Consider the following 17,900-nt stretch of genomic DNA (forward strand, 5'->3'; position numbering starts at 1 on the left):
CACCAACTTAACCCTTCCAGGGCTGTTGTCCTAGCCAAGAGGGTTGTGACACATTTATTTTTCAATGAACAATGAGTGCTCCTCCTCATGGCCACTTAATTATTGTGATATCTACTGAGCGACTATCTCTCTCTCAGCCAAGGTACTTCACTAACAATGGCCCAGATAAGACACTACAGGTCGCAGCAGAGGTTACACAATACGTCGCTCTGAAATGAAGGGGCTGCTTGATATCAGAATACCTCCCTTTTAGCACACAGTGGCTCTATTCATAACAAACAGGATCCAGTTGTTTCAGTCTCCTCTCATTCACCTCTCTTCACTTACACATGTTCGGAGCTGCTCAGCTACAGGGCATCTCTCAGTTCACACAATGCTAATATCACAAACAGGGTTACAGGGAACAAGTGGCCTGTAACCCGAGCCTGTCTGCCTCCTTCGGTCTAACATGTCGTCCTATCCATCACTATCCAGCACTACGCTCTTCCTTCCCACCTCCGCCACTCTGTTGGCAGTCTATTTCATCCCGGTCCCAGGTGGGCCTTTAAGAGTCAAATGTCAGAGGCCGGGCTCCAGCCAGACACTTAATGAGTATGAAATGATTCAGAGGGGCTGTGGGAAAGAGAAGAGAGTGGCGTCCAGACGGACCGAGCGCCGAGTCACCTAGTGGGACCAGACTGAGCCAGGCTGAGTGGGGCTGCGCCACGATCAAAGAGGAGAAGATACACAATATGGATATCTAAAGTTACTTTAAAAAGGAGCCTCCATAAATCAAGACTAACAGAAAGATCTGGTCTTCCTCCAAAACCTGCCCCGTTTACACCCTGGGGGCCCGTTAAAGACACCAACACCGTGTACTATGAAAGTCGGGCAAATAAGGACTCCAGTTATTAACCACAATGAGATCATCTGAAACAGTGAGACATCTCTTCTATCTTAGGAGCCGAACACAGTTGTAGCCGAGGGGACTTTGTTTTTGCGTGCCCAAACAAATAAGGTAAATTTGAGTGATTCAGGGCTCCCTCTCCTTCAGCGCACAAAACACAAACACGAGCTGGGGCAGAGAGCGGTCTTTCTCACTCCTTAGTTAACAACGCTGACTGAGACGGCAGCAACACGGTGCTATTTTCTGCCCAGACAGCAGGAGAACTGCCAGGCTCTTGTATTTTTAGCATACTAACCTCTACCCTATTTTCTCGGTTGTCCCACTCTCTAAATAGGAAGGCAATCCGTTGTGGCGCATGTGTATGTGTATGTGTGTGTGTGTGAGAACTACTTGAGGTGTACACAGTTGTCATGCATGTGATGTTAACACAGTTCCCCAGAGGGAGACTGGGGATGAGTGTGTTGGTGAAGGCTGCAGCTCTATGCTTTGGCCTGGAGCTAGTGGCCTGAGAGAGAGAGAGAGAGAGAGAGAGAGAGAGAGAGAGAGAGAGAGAGAGAGAGAGAGAGAGAGAGAGAGAGAGAGAGAGAGAGAGAGAGAGAGTGTGGCTGACTGCACAGGAGAGACAGAGGCAGGCAGTGGTCCTCTGCAACTGATGAAACAAGGCAACATTCCATGTAATCACTCTATATATAGCGGATGCTGGCGAAAGGGGTGGGGGGGTGGAGGGCAGGAAATCTTGTAAAATATGAGGAAAAATTAGGGCAGGCGAGCATTAAAGATTAATCGTGACACTGACTGCCCGGCTCAGGCTTGCCATGTGGAGAATGCCACCATGGAGATGGGAAACAGAGAGGGAGATAGAGATAAAGTGGGGGAGAGAAAGGAGACACTTTGGGAATGAAAATGGCTCGCAGATGAATTCTGGGGTGATGAATGTCCCTGGTTCAATACCCAGATGAATTTATGTGTGTTCCATTATGAGAGGGTGGGGATGAAACATGGAGATAGGGCGGAGAGATGGGAAGGGGGGGGGGTGAGCCCTCTCTCAATGTGCTGGTGAGCTAGCCATGCAGAGCCCATTGCGAACAAGCCATCTGTAGAGATAAGTAAAGAAGTGATTACAACAGGCCCAGCTCAATTTCTGACAGTTGATGCTTGACTGCCCCCGTAGAGCTGAATTGATTTAAATGAAGAAGCTATGAATATTTTAAAGGGTAGAACCCTCCTTTAACCTGAACTGTTTCGATATCCCTCCCATCCCTGTGTGTGTGTGTGTGTGTGTGTGTGTGTGTGTGTGTGTGTGTGTGTGTGTGCGTGCGTGTGTTTGTGTCACACACTCACGGCGTAACAGTACAGACACAGGGGAGAATGTAATTATTGATAGTGAGATTACAGCCCTATTGTGACAATGTCTGCAATCAGCTGCCTTCTTTAAGCCCTGATGAATCAATGACACTGCCTGGATCTTTTCTGTCTGCCCTGCTTTGTTCATCAAAGTGGGCTTTGCAGTGTACACCAACCCTTGTTTGGGGATTTAGCGTCAAACCAAACTGGTGTACAGTACTCTCTGACTGATGCCTCTGGCTAATTCTCTCTACAAACAAGCTGGGGCCCATCCGAGGGTCTGAGCGTGTGTTCATGTGTGCACAAAAAAAAAAACTGGCCAGACAAAAATATGCTGAATTTCTGACATTCTCAATATGGAATGACACGGCAATATGTCACCTCTAGGAGAAAATAAAAGTTGCCAGTCAGCTATAGCACTGTTTGTTTGTGTCCAAAAGGTAGTTGCTCTGCAGGTGTTCAAGGTGACAGACCACACCCACTCATTACTCTTTTTAAAAAAGAAAAAAAAAAAAGAAGACTGAAACAACGATCGCTATCAAACAAAAACATGCCTCTTTGTTGCTCCTGGTAACCTTGTGGCATGGCGAACATCCACTTCTGAGGGCATCTCTATTTAGTAAACGATGAATCACATTAAAAAAAGGGCAGCAACCGATCTGACGGTTGGTGGCAAGGTGCCGCATTGGGAGCGAGTGATGGCAGGTTGTGAAATGCTGCCCCGCAGCCTTTCCCAGGAGAGCGGCGGCAGCAGTGCTGAACTCCCTTCACCCCTCTGCCATTACAAACATACCTTGATGACAAAATGTGTTATTGATGTTCACCTGAAGGTGAAGGCATACGTGTTTCTGTGGACACACTGATCTCTCTCTCTCTCTCGCTCACACACACACACACACTCTTGCTGTGGCGTTCCAGGCATTCAAGCTACTAAATCACTGTCGCCAATGGCTGAAAGGGGTTAGGAAGACGTGGTACAATACCAAGCCTGCTTGACGCTTTCCTCCCGGGGAAGAACACAGGACCTTGCCTCAATGCTGTCCATCCATCCTGCCACTTCCATCAAGCTGGGATCAACAAAACCCCAGGAGGAAAGGCCCATTCTCTCATCAGTCTGTCCATAGAAGCACTGAGGTGCATGGACGTTTTAAGAGCATGCAGAAAATATCATAAAGCTCGGGGACTTGGCACTGACATAAAGGACAGACACTGCAAACTGTATTTAGACCTGGGATTTGCATTACCACTTTATGTCAACAAAGTCACAAGCTGTAATTTTACTAAAGTTGTAAACAGCTTTGAAAGAAATCCTGAGTGGATTGATCAAGATAATAAATGCGGTACTTTATGTTCTGCCTCAGTGGATGACCCTTCTCTCCAGCTGTTTACAACAGCAGCTTCCCTTCAATGTCAGAAACTGACAGTACTCCAGCCAAATCTGTTCCAGGACAGGACGGGCCGCTCTCTGTTTATTCTCTGCTGTTCATGTTTTTCCCAATTCTCAGCACACACTTGCCAAATAAAATCTGCATATATAAATAAAGAGGGGAATGAAGTGATATTCTCAGTTCTCTCGCAAGGCCAACACCAATCTGCCGGCCTGCACAGAGTCCAAACGCATCACCCACAGTTCTCCGTGCTGCTGCCTAACAACACAAGAAATTAGGGACACTCTTGCTGTGCTGTCTGATGCCGCAGTCTCTCAAAACGCCAAGAGAGAAGCCACATGGGTTTGCTCTTCACCAGCAAAGCACAAACCTTTCTTGTTTTTTTTTTTCCCCCGCTTCAAAAATATTCACTCATTTCCCAAAGTTGCTCCTGCTCTTACAGTCCGGTGCGGCAAAAAACAATAAAATGCCATCTGTTTTTTTTTTTTCTCGACTCCTGCTACGCAAAAGGACTTCTGCACTTAAATACCATGAGTCAGATTAGGCTGCCAGTCACTTGTCCCTCAGACACACAGTGTTCGTGTCCAATAGCCCACTTGGCAGGCCCTGCTTTCTGAAGACAAACTAGCTAAAGCTCGCCCTCCTCTCTGCCTCGTCTACTCTCTATGGAAATCCCTGGTGACCGCTTTCTTTCGGACTGAGGACAGCCTGGGAAAAAAAACAAAAGAGCAAGGAGCCTCTGGGCTGGTGAGCATTTGAGCCCACCATGCAATCCCTCTTTCCTTCATACCCCCATTTTTTTAGTGTGTGACAGTCATGTGAACAAGGCCATGCACATTCTTTCATGCATGAGCCCGTAATTGCTGTAAGGATCCTGACAGGCGCTTGGTGAAAATTTTAAGTGCATTTAATCTGCAAGGCCAGGGCCTTTTCACCATAAAGATTCAACGCTGTTGCTCTGAATATAACCAGATTAGAAGTGGCTTGCTGACACTGCCTGTGACTGGGCGAACCTGCACTGAAAACAGTTAAACAACTCAAATCGCAGCATCTTCAAGGAACTAATAACATCAGGGATGAAGCGTCCATATGATCTGGATGTGTGCCCAGCCACTTAATGTGTCCAGGAGGTTGTTTTAGGCCAGATTCACTTCAGCAAAGATGTCATTGAGTGCACTCTTAGAGCCAGAGAGCTCGTCTGTAAAGCCTGTAATGAATAGTTAGATCCAATGTGGAGAGGTTGAAAAAACAGGAGGACCAAAAAGGAAAAGCACAGAGGGGGTAAAAAAAAAAATGTTTAGCTCCACCAGCAGTCTGTTTCTAAACCCACGTGCAGAGGATAACATACCATGAGACTACTGTCTGTGAAGTTAGTACTCTAAAAAGGAAAAGCCAGAAACAGATAAAGCCAGCAGATGTTTTTGGGATTGCCTCGTGCTTTTTGAGCCTGGCTGGTTTGGATTCTTGCTTAAGAACACGAGGTGAAAAAAAGAAATCTTGCTCTGTTTTGTTTGTTGTGTTTTCTACCCCTATGATCCAATAAGCCTCCGAGCCACATGATGACACTAACGGATGTTGTGCCTCTCTACTCTACAACCCCACCACCACCACCACCCCCCACCACTCCCTGGTTATGCACTAAATTTTTTATTACACAGAAGCAGTAAGGCAAAGAGCAGATATGCCACCACCTCAACTCCTCCGTTGAGCAAAACAATGTGGAGTCGAGTAAGGGATCAGAGGTCTTTTCCTGGGCCCACCCCCCCCCCCCCCACCCCCCACCAGTCTCCCTCAGACAAGCTCACATGGTTTGAATCAATGTTGCCACTAGAGCTGTTTAGTGGGCCGGTTCGAGAAATACTATCAAGCTCGCTGGATATCTGCTTCGAAAGAATGTATCGGACTTGTTCTTTTAGTCAGGAGGAATTTCTAATCTCATCCGACTTGGAAAAACAAGCAGTGAAGAGAGAGAGAGAGAGAGGGAGAGAGGGAGAGAGACAGAGAGAAAGACTACAGTGCAAACAAAACCAATTTGAGTGCTTTTGTTGTTGCCGCCAAACATCAGAAATTCCTGTTTAAATTTCCCTTTGTCGTGTGTTTCTATAGTCTTGAGACGAGGAGGAAATTGGCCCTTAAGAGCCTGTGGAGATTCCTGCCTTTTACGCTCCTTCAGCTGTGAAAGACAACAGAGCTATCTCTTCTATAAAGGCCTGTTCGAGCTTTGTGCAGTGCAGCTCCTTTGAGGTAAAGAATGGGAAGGGCCTCTGTGATACTTTGTTGTTGCAATAAAACTCTCTCTTATTGCAGCAGATACAGTGTCGCTGAACTGAAATCTCCCATGGCTGCCAAAGGTGGAAAACTATACACCAAAAAAATAAAATAAAATATATATATATATATATATATATAACTAAATCAAGTGCAAACTAAATCACTTAACTAAGTCTCGCTGAGATTTCAAAACCACTACCAGACACTGGCATGCTATTTTTAGACATGACAGAAAGCCTGTCATCCTCACTCCTTGGTACATGAGCCAACAAATACATTTTCTGGGTGTATTTATTAGAGTTTAAATATTTATTTTTCATATTTTAATGTGTGTGAAACAACTGAAAATGTTCAGCTATTAAAATAAATATACGATTTAAACATCAAGCTGTAGAATTAATTATTAGAGCACACCCTGTTCTCATCATTCCCCAGCTTTACTAAATTTAAATCACTGGTTATAAATACATTTAATTAGCTCAAACCCTGATTAAACAACATTAATAACGTTATATAGCTAGGACTGTCCAGTTCAGGCCGTGCTGCTCAGGAAACTGTGGCCTGTGGGTGCAGCTATCCAGATTACCAGAGGAACCGAGGGATAACACTGGCAGGAAAGTTTGATCTGATTAACGTTGGCAAGGCTTGCAAAACCTTGTTTGTATTTAGTGCATATTTCAGGAACGCAAAGGCTTTGGATAACGTGGCCTGGATCAGAGCGCCGCAGTCTCACTGAGGTTTCTCCGGGAGAAACAAAATGCCCAAACCTGGACGCACAGCGAGGCAGAAGAGATGGAACGGAAAGTGGGTCAAGTATATATTATGCAGTTATTGAGCTCAGTGATGGCGATAGCATGCAACGCTGTTTGGCACATATTATGGGGTTTAAATAATAGAAATAAAACAGGCTGGTGACAGAAATAAAGGCCTTATAATGCCGATTTTAGTCGCACCTATCGCGTGATTAAAAATAAATAGGCTAAATAACAAAATGGAAAACACACTATTCATTCAGGCTATGAATACACACACACACAGGCTCGGACCATGGGGGTTTTAACTTTAACACCGTTCAGTGAAATGAAGTTGTGGAGGCAGGAAAAGGCACCTACAGTGATTGGAGCCGTTCCAGTGCTGGTTCCTGATGGACGTGCTGTAGGGATGGGGCGCTCCGGGCACCAGTCCTTTCTCCGGGATCAAGCATCCTCTGCTCTGGTTGTAGTAATCCATCATTAAAAACGGGTTCGGGCTGGGATTCAGTCCCACAACGTCCACACTCTCATACATCATACGAAGCAGGACGATAGCAGGGGATTATTGTCAAAAAAACGAACTACTTGTCGTGAACGCAGGAACACACGAGCCTTGTGGTTTTCAGCTCGCCACCAGCAGAGGTAGAAACTGAGGGGGCCAAACGGGGGGAAACTGCATTAAAATCGAGGGGAAAGTGATAAATCCAAACACAGCGGGGACATTTGAACGTTTGGCATCTTCTGATAGCGCTGTATGGATCGTAGACCAAATCGAGGAGTCAGTCAGTGTGTGAAGGAGCCTAATCGGCTGCGCTCAATTTGAAAACATAATTCAAGAGAGCAGTCTGCATGGTGTCCAACGCAGGAACACGGCACACAAAAAAATAAATCGAAAACGACCCGGATAACTTCAGCAGAATATATCGGTCCTGTCGGCCTTGCTCAAACAGAGAGCAACATTTGAGGCTGTATCCACGGCACAAAGAGAACACAAGCCGGATAAAATCCCAGAAAAGAGAACACTAATCTCCAAAGTCCGTGTCGACAACACAGGGGGGGAAAAAAATTATCGATGGGCAGAAGGTGCAAATATCAGAGAGGAAATCCCGTCTAGTTGCAGTTCGTCCTTCGGGTTACGGTCGGTTGTCCTGTTTGTGCCCGCCGTGGGTGGACTCCTGTCAGCACCGTAAATGAACCGGTCTCCCTCCGTGCGCTGCTACAACAACCGGCGGCTTCCCTCGGTCGGAGCCCGCTCTCTAACATCCAGGTTCGCACGAAACATGCAGCACCGCCTTGTTTGTATTTGGAGAGAGAGAAGGCTAAATCATTCCCACACCAAACCGTGCGGCTATCATGTTCTGCAGAAATGTGACAAGGCACAGCAGCTGAGGACTTTGGCTCCACCTCCACTAGGCTCTTTTTTCTTTTTTTTTTTCCTTTCTGCCTTCCCTCGATCTCCTTTCATGCGTTGCTCCTCCTACGTTTAACCCCTTCAGGGACGTCACTATGGATCTCCCTCTCTCGAAACACGGGCCGTGCATGGGACTGTGGAGGGGGGAGCCCACCGCCCTCCCTCAAATTTAGGTGCGGGGGCTTTAAATAGAAACGAATTAGAGGACACGATTAAGTTATATAAGCTCAGTAATGAGTCTTTCATATCTTTACATGGAGTTCATGGACATAATGAGTGCTGCGCCAGACTCTATCTCTCACTCTTTTTCCTGGAAGTTCCCGTCTATGTTCTCACTCTTTATTTGGGCTCCTCCTTCCAACTAATTTGACCCTCTCCCCCATGCTCTCATCAGTCCCTACCCCTCGATTTTTTCTCCCCCAGCCTCTGTCTCCCTAATTTGCCTAATGCTATGCGGCTGAACTTTTCCTGAACCCAGGGAAGTAGGCAGCCTCACCTCCTGGTGACCCACTGGCTGACTCGGATTCGCCTCTCTGGCTCGCTCTCATCCCACATTATTCAAGGTTTCCCACCTTGTACACTCAGTGTAACACCATTACACTTCCTCGAGTGCTGCCCAGAGAGGCGCCTCAGTTCACCCGGCATACAAAAAAGTAACAAAAGCAAAGTCACCCAGTCATGGTAACTGACACTTAACTTTTCTCACAGTGTAGCTGCAGCTGGAATAAAGTCCAGGAAGTTGTTCTGCTTCAGAGTTGCATCACCTCCCTAATCAAAGGTTACTCCACCTTTACTCTGCAGCATTCCTTGCAGCATTGTTGCAACTTGTTAAGGGAACATGCAGCTGTGTGACACGGGAGCCCCGGGTCCGTGCCAAAGCTATCGCAGCACAGCTTTAAAGGTTTGACTATTTTTCTCTTTGAGCCGATGCGAACGTCAATGTCACAGTCCCCAAAACACGTCCAAACTTTTCACAAACACAACATCGGTCTCATGTCGTAGTCATGTCGGGGAGCTTTTTTTTCGAAAGCAGTGGCCTATGATTGTGATGTGATCTGGAGTGGTTCTTTAAATAGAAGACCACATAGGACAATATCGAGCATGTTTAATAATGACTGGGACGTCCCAGACAAGGTCAGGAGGAGGAGAGGCCAGTCTCTGAGCTGCAGATTCTGACAACTTGCCTATGACAGCAGAATTACCTGTCCCATCCAATTGTCTGGTGGACATGCAATCTTAAGCAGTTTCCTATTGTTGTGGTTTGTCAGTGTGGTATCTGGCCTTTTCAAATACATCTGCATCAATGTGGACATGGCCAAAAACCTGTGTGACTTGTGCTGTAATCTATACCACTGCCTGAACAATACCTCTCCTCCCCCACCGTCCCTATACCTGAGCCACAGGCCACAGCTGGGTCTGACTAACACAGTTTTTGAGAGGGATTATCTGCATGGAGCCTGGCAGGAGGGGGGGGGGGTTCGGCCTGCTCCGCCCCCACTGACTGTGACACTTATTTAATGCAGACCCCCGCGTGTTTACCCTGCCTGATAAGAGCCCAGTGTGCAGGCCTGGGCCGCAGCGACCCCTTGCCCGCGCTGATAGCACAGCCACACATTCCTTGACAGGATTAGCCCTGTGAGTAATGGCTGTCAGAAAATGCTAATTTTCCAGGCTCTGTTTTCTTCTCCAAGGGGACGGCATTCATCCTCGGGTAATACCCTGCGATTGCATAAAACAAGCAAGGAGATAACGGATTGTTGATCATTGCTTATTACAGGGGAGGGGGGGGATACGAGATTAGGCCTGAAAACGTCCTTTTGCCACAGCTTTCTCACATTTATTTCTTAAACAAAGAAGTCACTTTGTCTTGCTTAATAAAACTGAATATATCAAGGCACCTAAGATTAAATAAATGTGGTATTTTTTATTTTCACAGGAGGGAAGAGAAAGAGGAACAGAGGGCTCCTTGGGGCTGACAGTTTGGGAATTGGGTGTACTACATTACACCAATAGAAAAATGAGCACTGGTTTAGTGCCAGGTGGAGGCCAGTCTGTACGTGCACACACATAATGTGAATATGAAGTGCTAAGACACACACTTGACAACTGGTGCCATGAATATGGGGGAAGTGAAAGTGATCAGTGGTCTCTATTGTGTCTTCATGACTGTGTAAAGACTAAGTAGACTGAGAGTCACGAGAGGTTCAGCCCACGTTAACACAGCAGTCCAGGTGGCTGTTCCTGTTCCAGTATCAATAAGCACCGCAGTCCTGAGGACATGGAAAAGTACTCTGGCGCAAAGCAAAGCTAGAAAGAATGAGATTGTGTGCTTGATCCCTTAACTTGTCACCGAGAGGGAAGGCTCAGTTCCGTGGCATGAGCTTCAAAGTGTTGCTGCATGAGGTCCAGGCAAACCGACGGAGGGGTCTGATTAAAGCACCATTCAGACACAGAGGCCTCGCAGGAATAGATGGTTATGCAAGTGCAAATAATAGAGGGATACCACAAGCGGTAAACCTTGGTCAGTCCTTGATTTGGAGGAAAGCTAGAACTTAAGAGTCCAGCTGAGAGATGGGGGAGGGAGAGCGGGAGAGCCGGGGAGAGAGGGGAGAAGGATTTTAGGAGGGAATTCAAAGAGTTTTATGGGCAAGGGCAGCGAGGAGATTGCTGGCTGGACCTTGAGGGTGTCAAACTATTTTTACTGCCCCACTCTCCTTCTTTCTTAGCCCAATCAGGGGTGTTAGGAAGCAGTAAAAGGTGCTTCCCCTGCCATTCCTCCCCCCCAAGGAGATGAGCCGACAGGTTAGAACAAACAATAGGTCGTTATGTCATTGGGATTATTGTACGTGATAAAAAGAGGAGGAAGAGTGCCTTCTCTGTAAACGCACAAGCTGGAGTCAACAGTGTCGAAGCAGATCTTGGTTTAGCTAATGAGAGAGAATTCTTGTTGAATGCTAAGCAGATTCTGGAGACGATCCACCAACATCTGCAATCAGCTGTCCCTTGACTCTTGTGTTCCTGCACTCTGGAGATCCCCCCCCCCCCCCCTTCATGGCTATGAACATTTCCTGCACAGTGTGTTGATTATTGGAGTGGACGGTCAAATCAAAACAGACTGAAATCAAACTGTCCAAAAGTCGTGGAAAAGTTGACTGGGCTCTGGTTGGCCTGGAGACACTAAACAGGCTAAAGGGCAAAGGAAAAAACAGATCAGACCTGCCGTATCGCTCAGACAACACTTGGCACGGATAATAGCCATCTCCTGACAAGATAAGGCCAGACATGTTCGAGTTAGAATGGCCCGGGCCTAATTTTAGAGTTCCTGTCTGCCTTAGCGACTACTACACAAACACAGGCGCTCAAGCTACACCTCCCCCCAAGCTCTCCTGCACATGTGCCAGCAGATGGCTAATGCCCAGACGATAAAGAAGCTGGAAACCTCGGCAAAGCTTTCTATCTTTCTTAAATCTTCCCAGCGACCTAATAAAGCAGCACAGCAGGGAAAGACAGAGGAGATAAATTCAGAGGGGAAGTACTTTAAGGAGTTGAAATGTGCCCTAATTTGAGAGGCAGCAAGGGACGATAAGATAGTGATTGCATCTGTCCAGGTCTCTGTCACGCTGTGGGGCAAAACATGCTGTCTGCATGTTAGCAGCATTATCCCATGACTGTGATGATCAGCACCATAATCCGCCCCCCACCCCCACTCCTACCGGCGTCACGGTCCCAGCAGCCAACTTCCTCATGTCACTCTCTAACCACGATCACATCTTCCCCGAGTGTGTTTCTGTTGTGCGAGCCTAGGTGCGTCCACCTGAAGCTCTACCAACCTGTCTGTTGCCACTCCGTTCCCAGTTCTGCCATTATAGTTTCTATGTGTGTGTGTGTGTGTGTGTGTGTGTGTGTGTGAGTGTGTGTGTGTATGTGCGTGTTTGTTTGCACAGCTGGGTTTGTGCAGCCTGTACAGGCAGCACCAGCCAAACCCAACAGCTGTGCTCCCCGACAGCGAGCCAATGTGTAATGAGGGCCCGACCCTTCGATGTGAGAACAAGCTGCAGTTATCGATGAACACTGCACCACTTCCAGCTTCTTCCTGTCAATCTACTGGATACACACACACACACACACACACACACACACACACACACACACACACACACACACACACACACACACACACACACACACACACACACACACACACACACACAGCCTGACCCCAAAGTTAAACTGTTCTATAGATCTCTACATCGGTGCTGTGCTATCCTCAGTTTGTGTGTGTGTGTGTCTTTTCTAAAAATAAAAAAAAGACCCTCTTAGTGGCTGCAGGGATCTTTGTGAAAGCTACCCCCCCTGTCATTATCCCTTTAATGTCCCTCCGACGGCAGATTCCAGCATTTATGGTACAGGCCTATATCTGCCCATAAAGCCTTTTATTGTTTAGCCCAGCTCTATGGTGGCCGTAACCTGGTTTTCCCATTTTTTATGGGGACCTTCACTATATCACAGGGGGGAGGACAAAGCTGCCTACCATCGGTGTTTACCAAAGTATGGCCCACTCATAAATCCATCATGGCCGGCGGCATTCTGGAAATACCTCAGCAGAGGGGGGGGGGGGGGGGGGGGACGTGGCTTATTGTATAGCTTGTAATCGTCCACACTCTACGGCCTTGAGTTAGAGAGGCCATCTCCGCAATGATCATTAGGTCTATGTTCCTTTGCATTGAGTCCATCACTCAGCAAATCAAGGGAAAATTGCTATGGATGTTACCCTGGAGGAAGGACATCCGTGTATCAGTCATCCCGGGCTGAGAATGGCCCCCATTAGCTGTCAGGAACAGGGCGATGTTTAGTACATACAGATGGACATGCCACTAATTCTATTAAGAAAGACAAGAGGGACAGAGAATGAACATAGAGTATAGTATGGTAGGGGCTGAGGAAGGAGATGATCACCTCCTGCAGGAGAGTACAGAGAGAGAGAGAGAGAGAGAGAGAGAGAGAGAGAGAGAGAGAGAGAGAGAGGGAAAAGCACGGAGCAGAGGAGGGGAGAGCAGGAGAAGGATGGTGGAGGCTGGCAGAACAAGGAGCTCGGTCCACAAATCTGCTCTGCCAAAACTCACATAGAAATTGGCATCACTGATGCAATTACTACACTCTGTTTATCTATGTATGATACCATTCATTTCTCCATTTCCTGCATCCATGTTCTTGACCGCAGCCTTGCCCGCGTGGCCTTAAGTCAGAGTTCACAAAAACTACAGATGGAGTAACAAAAAAAAAAAAATGAGGGAGAGGGGAAAATCGAAAAAAAAAGCCATCTTCTCATCAAAACAGACTTTCAAGCTTTGATTTTTGCCCGTGTTGCCTGATTCGAGCCGTTTCATCTCCCTCTGACAGAGATCTTAGGCACTACTGTCTCTGTGTCGAGGCACTGTTTAAAAAAGCGGCTCTGTATCTCTTGCATGAGCCCCCACCACCCCCACCACTTTCCCCTCCCGCCCTCCCTCTCGCTGCTTTCTTCGTCCAGTTTTTTTTTAAGTGCTGCAGAGGGCCGATTTCCCGTTTTCCATTCAGAAGTGTGATGCTCAGGGTGGCCTGGAAGGGATATGAGAGGAGGTGTGTGTGTGTGTGTGTGTGTGTGGGGGGGGGGGGGGGGGGGGGTGGTTGGTGGTTCGCTTTAAGTGGATTGCCCTCAGTCTTGTTGTGCCCAGCCCAAAGCATTATAACGCCTCCGCCAGTGACCTCCACTTGAGTGGTGCCCCTAACACCGGCGCCGGGCAGGGCACGCTGATTGTTGTGCTTAGTACAAAGACCGAATGTGTGCCACGGAGCAAGCAGAGGTTGGATAACTGCGGGCTGAATGTGCAGTCAACACTCATTGAAATGGCTGTGTGTGCGTGTATGTGTGTGTGTGTGTGTGTGTGTGTGTATGTGTGTGTGTGTGTGTGATACAGCTCTAATCTTGCCATTGCTCTTTCATAAAACTGACTGCTCTCTCCTGGGCACATGTGCTTGTTACATCCCACTTTTTATCTTTCAAAATGCGCGTCTGTCTGTGTTTGTGCACGTTCCCGCCGAGCGATGTGAAATGTTCCAAAGTGCCGAGCAGGTTCAGATGTTAATGAAACATGTGAAATCCCCTGCTTAGCCTGCAAGTTGGGAGCTGGGGACAACAAAAGCCCTCGGGAGAGCAACAGACTGCCGCGGCTCAGAGCATGACAAATGCTCCTGCCATCGTCATCACTGTGGCCCCTGTTGCCCTGCCTTTTATACGGTGGTGTTGGGGGGGGGGGGGGGGGGATCTGCCTCATTCTAACCTGGGGAGAGGAGCAGGAGGAGGGTTAATGGAATGGATGACTCCGCCGCATTAAAAGAGAAGGGAGCAGAGCGAGGAGGGTGACGGAGGAGGCGTCATCAGCATTTCAAAAGAATGGGGCGCAGGGAATGTAGATGGAGCAGCTACTCCCTTCTCTGCGCAATCTCACACCCTCTCTGTAACTGTCCACCACACACCCCCACCCCAGCCCTAGTATGTGTGTGTGTGTATATTTATGTGTATGAAAGAGAGGAGTTAATTGGATGAGAGACAGCCCTTTTTACCCACAAGTCCCAGAGGTGCGTATGGGTCAGCTTCATCTGAACGCCGAGGACAACCCTGACAGTGAAAAATGCCCTATCAGAGCACAGATTTTCCCTGCGCTGTGGTTGTTTCTACAGTCAAACGGTTTACTCAGCTTAGCCACAGGCAGCAGGAAAGAGCTTCGTCCTTTGTCGGGCTCGGCCAACAAACGCAGAGAAGTGCTGTGAAAACTGATATCAATGTCAAACTTTTTGCCCTCAGGCCCTGGCTTGTCCTGCCCTTGATATTTAGGCAGTAATGCAAAAACAAACACAGTGGAAAATAGGGAAGTACTGAAAACATGACCGACACCACATGGTTTATCATTATGCCAAAATATACATCTGTGTCTTTGTTGCTTAACAATGCTTACGCATGTCCTTGCAAATGCAATGACATGACTAATACTGACTGAAACATTTCACAAAAACAGTGACGAGGTTAGGACATAGGTACCTTTAAACTCTTTCATTTTTATAAGGAAAAAGTTTTTGTTTGACCTAGATTTGTCAGTGAACTCAAATAAAAAAATACTTTAAATTATCCACCTTTGCACTTCAGCGCTCCATCCGTGACAAAACTTCCAAGAGTTAAAAAAAAAAACACATAAAAGCTTTGGACTGATATAAATAAAACTCGGCAGTCGCTATGGCTACCCAAACCATCTGTGTTGTGAACCCGCCGAGAGAGGAGCGTCTCAATAGGAAGTAAATAGGATAATACAAAAAGTGAAAGGCTCAGAAGGGCAGATCATTAGCTGGCTGCATCTTACTATTCGCTGATAAGACAAAGAAGCCTGATAATATTTAACCAGTGTAGATCTATCATCAATCTGGACTCGCCACCCCCTCACATCATCAGTCCTCACCCCCAGCTCTGGCCTATTGTCATTCAAACCCTGGCTCCCTTTCACTCCTTATTCAATATTTTTGAGCCATTGTTCGACCTAACATGCCCCCCCCAAACTACATTACTTTTCCCAGTCAGTAATGAAAGGAAAGGGGCAAGAGCCAGAAAAAAAAAAAAAAAACATAATATGTTATAATGTCAGGAGTAACAAAAACGTCAGCCGGCCATGGCAGAAGTCTGGGTTTTGCATGAATTCTCAAGCTCAAACTCACAGTGTCACACTTTCTTCCCCTCATACTTGTACACACACTCTTTCTTTCTCCTGCAGTTTCCACACACACACACACACACACACACACACACACACACACACACACACACACACACACACACACACACACACACACACACACACACACACACACACACACACACACACACACACACAGTGACCCCGTGGGCTTTCTGGGGCTCTTTGAATGAAAAAGAGAAGTCATTTATCCGACTCATCTTTGCTGCACCTCGCAGCACCTTTTAAAAACACTCTTTATTCCTTGCTAATGCTACAGCTGCACCTTCCTGACAGCATGATGGAGAGATCCACCATGCCTGCCTTTCTTTCCCTCCCGTTTTTATTCTTTCTCTCTCTCTCTCTCTCTCTCTGGAGCCTCTCCTGTCTTTCCTTCCTTGTTGCCAACAATCCTTGCTGAAAAGTGAAGGCTAAGCTTCAGTGATGATGTAAGAAAGTGCAGTTCTGTGTGCATATGTGCATCTGTTTGTGTGTGGGCTTGTATGTGTTTTTGTGTGTGTGTGTTTTTGTGTGTGTGTGTGTGTGTGTGTGTGTCTTGGGGTGTTTTTTGGCATGGATCCCTGTGTATCAGCGTTTGCATGTTTAATCGGAAAAAAAGGTGCTACAGTAAAATGTGTAAAAAGGTGCAGGGGGAGTTCACAGATGCGCTTGCTCATGTGTGGAGGTGAGAACAGGAGTGCCAGGGGCTGCTGGGAAGCCTGGCATGTCAGAGCTTATCAGGAGTTAACAAAATCATCCTCCAGAACCCGTCATTATTCAGTTCGCCATCCTCTCCGGTCTTTCACCATTTCACTCTGATAATGTGAACAGCCAGTACTGCACATTTCCCTCAACCTGCAGAGACGCTGTCACGCTGTAGCATCAACACCCATCGATGTCCACATTTAGATTTTCCATTTCCATTTCGTGCATGTGACCCCCCCCCCCCCCCCCCCCCACATTTTACTGCCACTAAACGACAAAATGCCTTAATAATAATCTAAAAAGTCGCTTTACAAGGTTTTGCAAATGTGTCTTCAAACATTGTTGTGTTTGCATTGGATAAACAAGGGATGATGCATATTTCAGTTAGCACACAGCTAAGCGTCAGGCTGTCTAGACTGTGTTTGACCAGAAGTGTGCGTGCTCTCAGGTCTGTGTGTATATCTGAGGTAGTCTCCATGCAACCAAGCAGACACCCACAGTAAAACCTCTAACCTCGTTGGCCAACAGCCCATCGCTTTCTGTCTCCTCTCTCTCTCTCTCTGGACGTATCATTCATCACTCTCCTCCTCCCACTTTCCCTCCGCACAATAATAGTGGTTCGCAACATTAGCCCCACAAATACAGCTGTTATTACAGATAAGGGTCACACTCAAAACTCTTCTTATTACATAGAGTAAGACAGTTACACAAATGGAAGATAACACAATTATACACAGAGTAAACCTATATAGGAGGAGACGACTTCAGCATTAGCAAAAAATAAAATAAAATTAATGTTTCAAGGTCATAAGAAGGGCAACAGATAGTCTTGTAACAGTTTAACGCTGCGATCTTTGCCTGACATGTTCATGTGTGTCTATAAGTAATGGATGTGTGGTCCCATAACTGACTACTGCTGCAGCAGCCATCTGGTTATCTGAAGGGCAGATGTGATTCTCAGGGGATGCCAGAGGTTGCTGTTCCAACATTACAGCCATTAAAAGTATTTTAATAGTTGGATGAGTAGAAGAAGTTACAGGAGTTTAATAGATCTGACAAAAGAATCTGCTGCTGGAGGCAGTCCCCCCCACCCCGCCCCGCCCCACCCCACCCCCATCCCCAACTACATGCCTGTATTACTGCTCGGCTTATCAGTAAAAGGGCGTGGACACATCTGATCAGTATTGGTCAAAGCATTTTGAAATAGATTTTGCAACAAGTCCTTGTAACTGCAGCGACTTTGACACAACAGTAGTGACCGACCAGGGGCAATTTACAGTAAGTGATGTTAGAAAACACATGAGCATGAACAGTGATGACTAAAGGTTTCTACACTTCCCTCATTTTACTGTAACTTCTCTATGTTGCAAAATGGCAAACATG

The 17,900-nt window shown here is 46.9% G+C and overlaps 1 protein-coding gene across 7 annotated transcripts in view; it reads right to left on the reverse strand.

Annotated features, from left to right (window-relative positions):
• The window catches only part of raraa (retinoic acid receptor, alpha a), a 141,966-nt gene that overhangs the window by 31,944 nt on the left and 92,122 nt on the right, over nucleotides 1-17,900 (reverse strand). The window contains exon 1 of one of the 7 annotated variants that reach the window (XM_056365303.1): nucleotides 7,002-8,806. The exons of the other annotated variants lie outside the window; for them this stretch is intronic. Coding sequence (XP_056221278.1) covers nucleotides 7,002-7,179 — 178 coding nt within the window. The 5' untranslated portion in view covers nucleotides 7,180-8,806. Of the gene's footprint in view, nucleotides 1-7,001; nucleotides 8,807-17,900 lie in introns of those variants that run through there. 7 annotated transcript variants of the gene reach the window in all.

This window comes from Seriola aureovittata, chromosome 21, assembly GCF_021018895.1.
Source record: "Seriola aureovittata isolate HTS-2021-v1 ecotype China chromosome 21, ASM2101889v1, whole genome shotgun sequence".
Lineage (NCBI taxonomy): Eukaryota > Metazoa > Chordata > Actinopteri > Carangiformes > Carangidae > Seriola > Seriola aureovittata.